This window comes from Narcine bancroftii, chromosome 14, assembly GCF_036971445.1.
Source record: "Narcine bancroftii isolate sNarBan1 chromosome 14, sNarBan1.hap1, whole genome shotgun sequence".
NCBI lineage: Eukaryota > Metazoa > Chordata > Chondrichthyes > Torpediniformes > Narcinidae > Narcine > Narcine bancroftii.
Window position 1 is genome coordinate 42,178,415 of NC_091482.1, and position 14,087 is coordinate 42,192,501.

At 39.3% G+C, this 14,087-nt stretch overlaps 1 protein-coding gene across 10 annotated transcripts in view; it reads right to left on the reverse strand.

The window, feature by feature from the left end:
- Positions 1-319: 319 nt before the first annotated feature.
- secisbp2l (SECIS binding protein 2-like) overlaps positions 320-14,087 on the reverse strand; it is a 130,905-nt gene continuing 117,137 nt past the window's right edge. For 9 of the 10 annotated variants that reach the window (XM_069911273.1, XM_069911280.1, XM_069911272.1 and 6 more), the window contains 2 exons: positions 13,865-14,081; positions 320-3,919 (listed from right to left, as the gene is read on the reverse strand). In XM_069911273.1, coding sequence (XP_069767374.1) covers positions 3,306-3,919; positions 13,865-14,081 — 831 coding nt within the window. In that variant the 3' untranslated portion in view covers positions 320-3,305. The remainder of the gene's footprint in view (positions 3,920-13,864; positions 14,082-14,087) is intronic. The other variant, XR_011348780.1, reaches the window with a different exon arrangement.

Sequence of the window (14,087 nt, forward strand, 5' to 3'; positions counted from 1 at the left end):
CAGGTTCACAACTGGAATGTGCAGTTGCCATGATCTATTCCTGCTCCTGAAGTGAACATATTTACTTTTGTTAATCAAGATTAAATACTGGTTTTCATTTCCAACACAGTAATGAGGATGGAAATTTATAATACACTAGCTAATATTGTAAAACTGAACTTATTTAATATTAGAATACAAAACCAGGATTAATCCAAATTTACCTTGCTGAACAAAGATAAATGTCCTGTCACCAAAGAAGTTCAGAGTAAATCTTAGACATGAGAACCCACCTTTTGAAACTGAAAGCACAAATAAAACTTAAATTACACAATGCAAGGAAAATATAATAATCAAATTTATTAGTTACAGAAAAGAAAATTCTGATATTTACATAGTGCAAGTCTATCTTATTTTGGAATTAAGTACATGAAATGATGCATGTTGGTCACACAAGCAAAAACCCTTCATCTAGAGCTTTGCATCTGTCTGTCTCTCGACTTTGAATTGGATTTCAGATGAAGACCATAAAATACAAGTCGAACATCACTTAATATCAATAGCCTGTCTTCTGAGCTCCGAGGAGACAACATATCTGTGCAATTTAGATTATAGCATTGATTAGGACATTACTGTTGAAATTCTCGTACAATTCATAGTCAGGTGACGTTACTCAGCTAGACAAAATTGGCATTCACACAGCACTGAGCCTAATAAATCCTGAATTCACCAGATACAAACTGTCCTGTGAATGTGTCTGAACAGAAACATTCGTGTCTCAATCTGTTATTTGAAACACGAGCAAAATAAACCTGGTTCCTATTAACTGATATGAGAATAACAATCACACACTATTAGTACATTACAGACTGAAATATTATGGATATTATGTCAGATTTTTAAACACCAACTTGATGGATGTTTTTTCTTGAGCGCGATTAATACAAATTAGTATTTAACCTTGTTCAAGATGTCTGTTCGTAACAGTTTTCAGTTGAATTATAACAAAATCTTCGAAAGTTGTTTTGCATCATATATTATTCTTTATCAGCAATTAAATATTAAAGATTATTTGAAAGTTGCCATAATTTTGTGTATGAATTGTTCTATTCTGGGTAAAAATTTACAAATGGAATCAACTATGAAAACAAAAAAGTACGTCTCCTCTATAAAGATTAAAAATATTTTCTTAAAAATCTTTAAGCACCAGGTGTTGCTGTTATCAAGTTATGCACGACCCACTGATACATGTGTAGTCTTCCAAACACCTTAAACACCTTTGTGAAAGAGTGCCACACACCAGTTGTGTTCGTCCTTTACCTGCAACAGTATTTTTTTTTGCATACGAGTTGGTGAAAAATCCTCCAGTCAAGGTTTGTTTACCATTTTGAATGGGACGAATCCTTCAATCCAATGCTTCTATCAGCCATCTAAAAACAGTTTCAGTGTTGAACATTCTTAAAAAAGCTGTAATTAGATTAAAAAAAACATTTTAAATGTCAATAAAGAAAACTTGCATTTGTTTCATATCCATGACTCAAATCCTGAAACTTCAATTTGGGAGCAAGAAATGTGAGCAGACTTTTAAAGTTGGTCTGATCTTATTTTCATGTGCATTTCATGGTGTAATGCATCTTGACCATTTTTTGTAACTCTTACAATCAATTTAGTGCAAAACAAATTTCCACAATAATCATGATGGAATTAAAGTCACAATATCCTTTACATTACCAAGTGTAAATGCTAAATAAATTTCAGCTTGGGTGGACATGTTTGTGAGCTATCAATATTAGGGGCAATTTTCAAGTTACAAAAGCATCCATTGCCTCAATGTCATCATCCCCCAAGATGTTGCAGTGAAGATATTATTTTATATTGGAATAACAGTACAAGTGCAGGTTATAACTATGCAAATAGTAAACACTGACACTTTAAATACACCTCTCCAGATTTCCAAGCACGATATAATTTTAAAAAAAAGGAACTGCAATGGTACGAGAGCTCTTGTTACAGTCCTTTTGTACACTTATATTGTACAACATTGCTGAGGAAGTATTATCAATTTTTCCAGCTCACCTCAATTAAAATGAAGTATTTTCTAGTATATCCCATGCACATACAAGGCCAGCTTTAACATTTATTTCAAGTTTAATGTCCAACATTTCTGTTTTGGGTGGTAGCAAATTAATGGAGAACCATATAGAAAAGGAGAATGAAAAGCTATTATCACATTTATTTTATCAACTTCCCTGAATAAGTCAAAAAATGCTGATGTAATCAAAATCCAGATAAAGTCTATGATGTCTCAGTAATGCTATTAACATTGTATCTTTATTATGTACAAGTATGGTTTACATGCATCCTTCAATCAGTTGTAATCCACTGCACACCACTGGATTTTGAAGATGAAAGGTGGTAGTTTTTAATTATAGATCTCAAAAAAATTTCCATTTTGCTGTTTAAATTTTCTAGAGACAGATTTAGATTTTTTTAAAATATAATTCAAATTAAATCTGGTATAAAACTATGAATTCCTAGACACCAAATTTCTTGTAAACAAAATTGCTGGCTCCACCCCCCACCCCCCCACCAAATCAACAATTATAACATTTTTCTCCAAAGATTCAGAAAGGACTTTCAGAAACCATCTAGAAAAATCATTTTATGATGCACAAAGACAGATTTGGGTCAATAGAAGACAGATTTTGAAATGACAAAACTTTTCAATTAGACTTTTATGATGTAAAATTGAGATGTCGAGTTAGAAGCAGCAGATTCTTACTTAATTATTCCTATACGTATTCCTGAGGTCAGTGAAAACAGTAACCCCCTTAGGTAGCTTCGAATGATCACTCACTAAACAGTTCCAGAGTAAGGAATTTAATATTAACTGTTACAAAATTTGATTAAAAGTTTCCTGAATTTTTTTTAAAGCAAAACAATAATGATTTGACCCAATCAAATAGTGGGAAAATGGGCTGGCAGGAAGATTCTTCAAAATCAACAATAAATACAGACCTTACCAAAGGAGAAACAAATCCAAAGGATACCAAAATCTTTGGAGCATAAAACTCCAAGTATTTTGTGCCTTTGGCTTTCAAATCTGTCTATCAAATATCTGTGGTGGCTGGAAATTAATGTGTACATTCCACCACAACTTTACTCATTTCAAACCAAGTGTTGCCATTAATGGGATCAAATTGCTTTCAACAGTGCCTGTGCATTTTTTGGTGAAAATTGACAAAATGCTTTTTGGAATCCCATGAGTCTACCCAAAAAATAAACTGTGCTCAGAAAGAGAGCTGCTGGTCTGTGGGCTACAATTATTAGCAGGGTTGGGTCTCCAATTCTGCAGGGAGAGAGCCTTCACTCTCTGTGGTTGCATCTGCTTGCTCTGCCATTTCATGCTCTTCCACATCACTTTGGGCACTGTGATCTTCCTCTGCACCATCAACATTTTTGCCAAGCTGCAATATTTCCAGTGTTTTTTGTGCTTCTGACACCCAATCATCAATTCTACTGCTAAATGTAACTACAATGGCAACAGGCTCAGGGATATCATCTTCCTCCTCTTCATCATCATCACCCCCCTCTTCCTCAAGCATGTCTGGTACAAGTGTACTTGTGGTGCTAATCATGGAGGAATTAAGAACATCCCTGCAGCTACCATCAAGTGACCCTGTCTCAGTGCTCTGCTGAGAGGCCCACTCCAATATATCATCAGCTTTTCCTTCTTCCTTGTCTGAACCAGTGAATTTGGTTGGATGGGAGGTCTGAGTCACAGAGGAAGTAGCCGTCATGGCCAAAATGGTTTTATTCGCACTGCTTGTGACTCCTGGTAAATTTGCAGACTTCTTCAAAGTGACACTAGACGTGGCTTTCTCAATTTCAGCAGATTCAGGCGCATCAGTGGCTTCAACCATATTTCGCCAGTTTGTTTCTGAAAACAAAATGCATTTTACAATTATAGATGGACTGAGTAATGAACTAAACGATGCATTTTTAGAAAATTCTAAAACAAGATAATCAGATCATGCAGTTTTAAAGTACATAGCATATAAAGTCAAATTATTTCAACTATACATAAACCTCATGCAAATATGTACATCATAAAGTATAAACATCTCAATTTTGAAGATGTGTTTTAGTTCATCCAAATTGCCATTCAATTCTGACAATAGACACCTTTTGTACAGATTATAAACTTAGAAATAAACCAGAAGCCATTTTTAAACAAAATGCTGGAGCTGTTATAACAGCAACATTGCCACTGTTATTATATTATTACATGAAATGAAAGGAATATTTGACTTTAAAATGATCTCCAGAACTTCAGTAGTTACACTAGGCCATGGAGGAAAAGTGCAATGAAAAATTGAAAATGAATCAAGGTTTATTCAAATTTATCCATGCACGAGAATAAGTTTTATACATTCATCATGGTTTGGCTTCGTGAACAAAGATTTAGGAGGGAGCCTGTCCGAGTCTCCTGCAGGCTTGCTGGTGGTTGACGAGGCCAATGTGAGACAGACTTGCCCATCTGCAATGACAATTCTGTTTTGGGGTTGGCACTGCTGTTTCATGGTTTTTCCTCCATCTCACATTACGCAGTGGAAAATACAGTTTGAAGAACATTGAAACACAAAGAATTTTTAAATAAAGCATAAATGCAGTCAGTTGGAGGGATTAAAATGTGGGTACTTTCACATGAGAAATACAAGGAACAAGGGTGATAAACCGAGAGCATTTGTCCAGCACATGAATTTAGGATAGATGATATAGATGATATTACAGCTTCGAATGCGCTGCTGTCTGCAAGGATTTTGTACGTTCTCTTTATGTCTGTGTGGGGTTCCTCTGGGTGCTTTGGTTTCCTCCCACTCTTCAAAAACGTATGGGGATTGTAGGTTCATTGGTATATTTGGGGTGTACAGGCTCCTGAGCAGGAAGAGCCTGTTACTGTGCTGTATGTCTAAATAAAAAAATTCAGAAACTTGGCTAATACAAATACAGGATTGTCTGTCACAAGTTCCAGGACTAAGATATTGCAGAAGGGATAGGGAGGAAGTTAAAGAGAGGGAGGAGGTGAAATTGCTAATTGGGGATACAGATTGTATCTCTCTTATCCAGCCAGCCCTCTGTGGTCCGGCACAAGTGTATCTGCCACCAACAATACAAACACCTTACAGACAAATCCTGGTCCCAATCGCTGGCACTGTTAAGGCAATGCACTAACTGCTATGCTACTGTGCCACCCCATAGTATTATTGCCTGTTTTAAGCTTTGTTCTATTTTTGATATGATTACCTAGGGGGATCCTGGCATTTTCTGTGGCCTGACAATGACCAGGTCCCAACGTCGCCAGATTAAAGAGATTCAACCTGTAGTATCATACTTGCAGAAAGGGAGGACACTGTAGAGGGATCGTCTGCTGAGTCAGTATGGTGGATATTAGAAACAAGAAGGGTGTGATCACTCTATTGGGAGTGTTTATAGGTCCCACAAATAGCCACTGAAGAGCAGATATACAGTCAGATTTTGGAATGATACAAAAATAACAGGGTTGATACAAGAGACTTCCACTTCCCTAATATTGACTAGCATCTCCTAAGTGCAAAAGATTCAAATGGCGAAGAATGTGTCGAAGGAGGATTCCTTCAAGTTGATTTATCATCCTATTGCACAAGTATAACCCAACGAAACAGCATTCCCTGGTCCTCAGTGCAAAACACTGCAAACACACATGCAGACAAACGATACATATCACAGTATGTATATACAATATTAAAATAAATAATGTTATTGTTAAATAAATAGTAGAGCATAGTATGAGCATTCCTGACAGTATGTGGACAGCCAATGAGGGGAGGCTGTTCTGGATCCAGTCCTGGGTTAGGAACCTGATCAGGAGTCAGACTTCTTGGTGGATGGGCATTTTGGAGATAGTGATCGCAACTCCCTGACCTTCCACATAGCCATGAAAAAGGATAGTGTTCAATTGGGAAAAGCGAAAGTTCATTACCACAGGATAAGGTAGGAACTTGGGAGAGTAAATTGTAAAAGGATATTCTCAGAAGAAAGGTGGATGCTTACAGATCATTTTCCCAGAGTTCAGGAAAAGTTTGTACCACAGAGACAAGGAAAAGATGGAAGGGTGAAGGAGCCATGGTTAAGAGGGGTAGGACAGCTAATCAAGAAGGAGGAAGCATTTATTAGGAAGCAAAAGTCATAGGAATTATATGGTCACAAGGGAAGAGATTTCTGGGGTGTTGCCGATGATCTTTGTGTCCTACCTGGCCACAGGAGAAGTAGAGAATAACAAACAGTCTTGTTTAATAAAGAATCCTGTGAATAATAGACCAGTGAGTCTTGTGATAATGGCGTGCAAACTAATAGAGAGAATTCTTAGGGACAAGATTTATTAACATTTAGAAAAGCATAGCCTTCTCAGGTATAGTTAACATGATTTTATAAGGGGAAAGGTAATGCCTCATGAGCTGAATTGAATTTTTAAAGGAGGTGACAAAATAAATCGATGAAAACAAGGCAGTGGATGTGGCATATATGGATTTCAGTCAGACACTTGACAAGGTCCTCCATGGTAGACATTCAGAAAGTCAAGAGAACCATGGAACCTTAACTACGTGGATTCAGAATTTGCTTGCCTGCATAGACAGAGGGTGGAAGCAAATGGAATATATTCTGAATGGAAATTGGTGAAGAGTGGTATTCCACAAGGATGTGTTCTCGGACCCTTGATCTTGGTGATTTTTAAAAATAACTTGGACAAAGACCAAGAAAGTTGAGCCAGTTTACCATAATACCATTTATGGAGCGGAAACAGGCCATGTCGGCCTTTCGAGTCCACACCAGTTCACTAGAACAACTCCACTAATTCAAACCTCTTGTTCTCCGCCAGTAACCCTCCAAACCCCTCACCTCCATGTACGCATCCAACATTCTCTTAAATGACAGAAGGGAGCCTGCCGCAACTATCTAATTCAGAAGATCATTCCATTCTGCCACCACTCGCTGAGTGAAAAAGCCACCTCTAATATTTCTCCTAAAGTTTTGTCCACTTACCCTTAACTCATGGCCTCTTGTTCCAACCTCCCCTGCCCTCAGGGGAAAGAGTCTGTTTATGTCTAGTCTATCTATTCCTTTCATAATTTTAAATACCTCTATCAAGTCCCCTCTCAGTCGTCTATGTTCCAATGAATAAAGTCCCAGTCTCCTTAATCTCTCCCTGTAATCCAGATGCTGTAAGCTAGGCAACATCCTTGTAAACCCTCTCCACCTTTCTATATCCTTTCTATAATTTGGAGACCAGAAATGAGCACAGTACTCCAAACCTGGCCTCACCAATGCCTTAAACAGCTGCAGCATCACCTCCCAGCTCCAACACTCAATATTATGATTTATGAAGGCCAGCATACCATATGCCTTCTTAACCACCCTGTCTACATGGGAATCTACCTTGAGTGAACTCTGTACCATAACCCCCAGGTCCCTCTGCTCCTATGTGTGCCTCAGTGCACTTCCCTTAACTTGTATATGTCCTAATCTGTTTATTTTTACCGAAATGCAACTCCTCACACTTGTCTACATTGAATTCCATCTGCCATCTTTCATCAGCCCACTCTTCCAAACAAACCAAATCCTTCTGTAATCCAAGAAAATCTACTTCACTATCCACCACTCCCCCTATTTTTGTATCATCTGCATATTTGCTTACCCAGTTAACCACACCCTCCTCTAAATCATTAATATAAATGATAAACAACAAGGAACCCAGCACCGATCCCTGAGGTACCCTGCTTGTCACAGGCTTTCAACCTGACATACAGTTGCCCACCATAACTCTCTGCTGTCTCCCAGTCACCTCTGAACCCATGTCACTATCTCTCAACTAATTTCTAGTAACTGAACCTTCCTTATTAACCTTCCATGCGGAACTTTATCAAAAGCCTTACTAAAATCCAAATAGATCACATCCACCGCTCTACTTTCATCCACCATTTTTGTCACTTCCTCAAAAAACTCAACAAGATTCATCAAACATGACTTTCCTTTTACAAACCCTTGCTGGGTGCCCATAATCAATCCCTGCCTATCCAGATATGCGTATGTACTATCTCGAAGAATACCCCCATAACCTTCCCCACCACCGAAGTCAAACTTACTGGCCGATAATTACTTGGCCTACACCTAATGCCTTTTTTGAACAATGGAACTACATTTGCAACCCTCCGATCCTGTGGTACCACCCCCTCCTCTAGTGATCTTTGAAAAATCACTGTCAGTGCCCCCACTATTTGTTCCCTGACCTCCCTTAAAGTTCTGGCCAAAATCCCATTAGGACCAGGAGACATCCACATTAATTGGCCCTAGAAGCTCCAAAACCCTCGCTTTACTAATCCCTATCCTCTCCATAACTAAGCCCTTTGCCTCTCTTATCTCGTATAGCCCAATGTCCCGTTCCCTCATGAATATGGACGAGAAAAAATTGTTCAATATTTCTCCCATCTCATACAATTCCTGACATAGTTCACCGGTCCCATCATCCAGTGGTCCTATTCTATCTTTAACCCTCCTTTTACTGTTCACATATCTGTAAAAACCCTTAGGATTCACCTTATTAGCTATGGACACCTCATACCTTTTTGTCTTTCTAATTTTCCCTCTTAAGGTTCTTCCTGCAATCTAAGTAACGACCATAAATCTCCTCAATCCCTTGTTTTTTTATATTTGGTATAGGCCTCCCTCTTGTCCCAAACCAACTTCTTAATTTCACCAGAAAACCACGGCTCCCTCGAACCTTTAGTCTTCCCTTTCGGCCTGACTGGAACATAAAGATCCTGTACTCTCAAAATCTCACCCCTAAATGCCCCCCAAATTTCCTCTACTTCCTTTTCGGCAAAAAGATCAGCCCACACAACTCTCTGCAAATCCCTTCTCATTTCTCCATATGTGTCCTTCCCCCACTCGAAGACTTTCAACCCCGGACCCGACCTATCCCTTTTCATCATTAAGCTAAAACTAATGGACCCTTGATCACTGGATCCGAAGTTCTCTCCAACGCTTACCTCCGTCAACTGCCCCATTGAATTCCCAAACAACAGATCTAACACCGCTCCCCCTCTAGTTGGCTTCTCAACATATTGCTGCAAAAAGCAATCCTGAACACAATGCATAAATACTGCCCTTTTACTGACTGCATTTCCAAATCTTGCCTCAGCACTGCTGTAATATCCACCCTGACAAGTAATACCACACCTCCCCCTCTTAATCCACCAACTGTCACATCTAAAGTAGCAAAATCCTGGAACATTCAACTACCAGTCACAACCTTCCTTCAACTACATCTTGCTAATGGCCACAACATCATAATGCCACATGTCAATCCACACCTTTAGCTCATCCAGTTTCCTTTCTACGCTCCTTGCATGAATATAAATGCATCTCAGTGATCTTCTACATCCTACCTTCTGCATATCCTCCTCTCTACCATTCTCACAATTTTCACTACAACATCTTTTTACTACTTCCTGCTGTTTCTCCCTCAAATTCCTTAGCCTACAAACCTTCTCCCTGCTGTCCTGCCTAACTTGAAACCCCGTCCCCAACCATACTAGTTTAACCCCACCCCCACCCCCCACCGGCAGCCCTAGCAAATACCCCCACTAGGAGATTGGTCCCTCTGGGATTAAGATGTAACCCATTATTACGGTATAGGTTCTATCTTCCCCAAAAAAGGTCCCAGTGGTCCAAGAACTTGAAACCCTGTCTCTTACTCGACCCCTTTAGCCACGTGTTTAACCTCCACCTAATTCTATTTCTGCCCTCACTGTCAGATGGCACAGGAAGCAATCCAGAAATTACCCCCTTAGTGGTCCTCCTTTTAAGCTCCTTACCCAACTCCTTAAATTCATTCTGCAGGACTACTTCCTCCTTCCTTCCAACATCATTGGTACCAACATGTACCACAACCTCAAGCTCCTTACCCTCCGCTTTTAGGATGTTCTGAACGCACATAGTCGCACCAGGAGGCAACCACCATCCGGTTTTCCTTATCGCATCCACAAAAACCTCTGTCTGTCCTCCTAACCATTGAATCCCCTATGACTATCGTCCTTTTCCTTTTATCCCTACCTTAACACCACACCTCTGCCCACCATAGTCTGACTCTCCCCCTCCTCAATAGTCAAGGTGGAGTACCGATTTCTGAAGATTTCAGACTCGGGTGCTTGCACATGATCCTGACCCCTCCCTTTCCTCCTCCTAACGGTAACCCACTGCCCCTGTGCGACCACCTGCCTGTAGCTCTTGTCTATGATAGCCTCATTCTAAAGTTTGAAGATGAGTGGAGTTGGGAGGAGAAGTGGCAGATGGAGTTCAATCTGTACAAGTCTGAAGTGATATATTTTGGAAGGTTGAATTTGAAGGCACAGCACATGGTCAATGGCAGGATTCCTAATCGTGTGGAGGAACAGAGAGATCTTGGGGTCCAGGTCCATAGATAAACTCGAGATTGCCTTGCAAATTAATAGGGTTGTTAAGAAGGTGAATTTATATTAGTTCATAATTTATACATTAACCTTGTTTAAAGGGATGGGTTAGATTAGTAAGGGGGGGGGGGGGGAATTTATTTTTTTTCTTTTTTTGGTCGTAAATAGATAATAATGGATTTTAATGAGGTTTATTATAGATCATATTGCAGAATAAGACAAAAATACCTTTTTTATATAAGGGAATTTTAATTGCATGTTATATATTTTCTATTCAATACTAATTTTGTTATATTATGAGAAATGGATTAACTGTCAACTCAATATAATTATAGAATTCCATGTTTTGAAAGAGATAAATTAAGTAAACAATTATGGGTATACATTTGATTTACAATTTATGGATGATATTTATATGATATGAAGTATTTTATGTTATTAACTGGAAGACTATGTACATAGGGTTTTATCTAGTAAACTCAATAAAAATATTTTAAAAAGAAAAGAAGGTGAATGGAAGCTGCCTTTCATTATTGCAGGGGATGAGTTCAAGAGCCTTGAGGTAATGTTGGTACGTGCACTTCTTGTTGCCTGATTACAGAAATGATGTAGAAACTTTAGCGAGTGCACAGAGGAGATTTACCAGGATGTTACCTGAAATAGAGAACATCTTATGAAGCAAGGATTATCGACCTTGGGGTTTTCTCTTGGTGCTCCAGAGGAGATATATTAAAGGTTAAAAAAAAGACTATGAGAGGCAGAGATAGAGTTGACAACCATCACCTTTTTCTCAGAATGACACTGGCAAATACCAGAGGACATCTATTTTAGGCGAGTGGAGAAAGGTTTTGGGGAGATGTCAGAGGCAAGTTTTTTTTAAATATCTCGAGAGAAGTGAGTGCCTGGAATGCATTGCCAGGGAGGTGATAAAATAAGACCTTAAGACACAGGAACAGAAATTGGCTATTCAGCCCTAATATTTAATCACAGGCAGACCCATTTTCCCACTCAGCCCCACTGCTAAGCCACCTCCCCATAACATTTGATGCCCTTGCTAATCAAGAACCTATCTATTTCTGCCTTAAATGGGGATATTTAAAAGAATCTTATATAGGCACATGGATGCAAGAAAAATAGCACGTCATGGGAATGAGGTAGGGAAAGGAATGGATTGTTGTGGAATAGATTGATGTAGGTCAGCCCCTATTTTGTGCTGTAATGTTCCCAAAAATCAGAATCAACTGGTAGTACATTACGATCTACATTAAAAACAGAACAGATTCTGGGACAGCTATTTTCAGAAGAGTATTTGGGATCTTTAATCAGTAGTGACTGATTAACTATTTTTTTAAAATAGAGTCCAGCATGGCAAGAGGCCATTCCAGCTCATGAGCTTACACTGCCCAAACACACCCACGTGATTGATTAACTTACTAACCCTGTATATCTTTGGAATGTGGGAAGAAACTGGAACTCCAGAGGAAACCCATGTGGTCACAGGGAGAATGTGCAAATTCCTTTTGGACAGTGGCAGATTCGAGCCTGCTGGCACTCTAATACAGCTGCACTAACCATGCCACCTAAATATCCAAATTTAATAAATATTCTGCATGGTGTTATGAGCCCAGAGGACCCCAAAACCCAACAGCAATAGATATTCACCAAGATAAATGGTTACTTAAACAAAAGTTGCTTGTAATTTTCCTTAAACATGAAAACAGGATCACACTTTAACTTATTATTGTTAACTTATCTAACCTAACTTACCACCCCCCCCCCCTTTCTAATTCTAAGCGCACGTGTATGTAATATGTATGTAAGTTCAGAAAGTGTATGTAAGTTCAGAAAAGTTATTTGGTTCACAGTCCAATCTCACTTCTCATTCCTTCACGTTCACTGGTTGCAGGCAATTCTTATACTGTGCACAGAATTTAACATTTATGAAGTTCACAAGGCTTTGGTGCTTGAAAGGTAAATGGTTACCGCTCAGGTAGGTTCTTATTGGTTTTCAGAGAGAGGTTTGTTGTTCACTGGACATCCACAACTGATTCCTTGTAACCAGCCACTTCAGTGTCTTACCGAAACTTGTCCCATCAGGGTTCTCCGGATGATAATCTCTTTCTTTCAGGTCATCACAGAGTTCCTTTTTGTTTCTCTTATTCCAAGTAAAACATTAGGCAGCCAGTCCTCTCCTCTTACATGAACTACAAGGGCTTTGACCAGGCTGAACTAAGCACTCACAACCCGTCTTCCAAATGGGGATTTCCACAAGCCTTCCTGCTTGTCCTGTTCCAGTCCCAGCTGCTGCTGCTATCAAACTGCAGAACTAAATTCTCTCTCTCTCTCTGTCTCTCACAGAGAGAAAGCCTGTTTTACTCTCTCTGCTTGCAAAACCACATGACCCTCTTGGAACAGCACGTTCCCCTCCAGACAGAAGACGGCACCAACAAGCTCTTTCATCTGCTGTTGTGTTTTTAATGTAGATCGTAATGTACTACCAGTTGATTCTGATTTTTGGGAACATTACAGCACAAAACAGGGGCTGACCTACATCAATCTATTCCACAACAATCCATTCCCTTCCCTACCTCATACCCATAACGTGCTATTTTTCTTGCATCCATGTGCCTATATAAGATTCTTTTAAATATCCCCATTTAAGGCAGAAATTGATAGGTTCTTGATTAGCAAGGGCATCAAATGTTATGGGGAGGTGGCTTAGCAGTGGGGCTGAGTGGGAAAATGGGTCTGCCTGTGATTAAATATTAGGGTTGAATAGCCAAATTCTGTTCCTGGGTCTTAAGATCTTATTTTATCACTTCCCTGGCAATGCAGTCCAGGCACTCACTTCTCTCGAGATATTTAAAAAAAACTTGTCTCTGACATCTCCCCAAAACCTTTCTCCACTCATCTAAAATAGATGTCCTCTGGTATTTGCCAGTGTCATCCTGAGAAAAAGGTGCTGGTTGTCCACTCTATCTCTGCCTCTCATAGTCTTTTTTTTTTAAACTTTAATATATCTCCTCTGGAGCTCCAAGAGAAAACCCCAAGGTTGATCATCCTTGCTTCATAAGATCTTCCCTTGTTGTAAACAACAATCCATAAGTGACATCTCTTGGGCACTCTCCAAAGCATTTGCAAAGGCTCTTGGCCCCGACACGTCTAGCATGAGCAGAGCTCCAGTATTTTAAATAAGATGTGTTTTAAAGTGTTTGTATGTGACCTACACTAAAAATCTGCCCCAATTTATCTCCCCAAAACATAGCTGTGTACAATATAACACAATATCTGCCACAATGGTCAGATGTTCTATGCATGCACAAAATATTTTCTGGTTTTGAAATGTTGGTAAAGTGATTGGAGAACAGGTAACTTACCATATTCCTTTTCATTCACTTCAGAAATTGGCTCAGATATCACACTACAAAATGAAATTGCACTCGCTGCAGAAGGGTTGCGAGAATGACCCATGTGTGGAACCTTCCTGGTGTGCTTCAGTGCTTCCTCAGCTTGTTCTTGCTCCAAAGCTGTGACCATATCACGATATGCTTTGCGGGCTTCCTCAGTTAATGCCACCAGCTTATTAAACAAGTTCTAAGC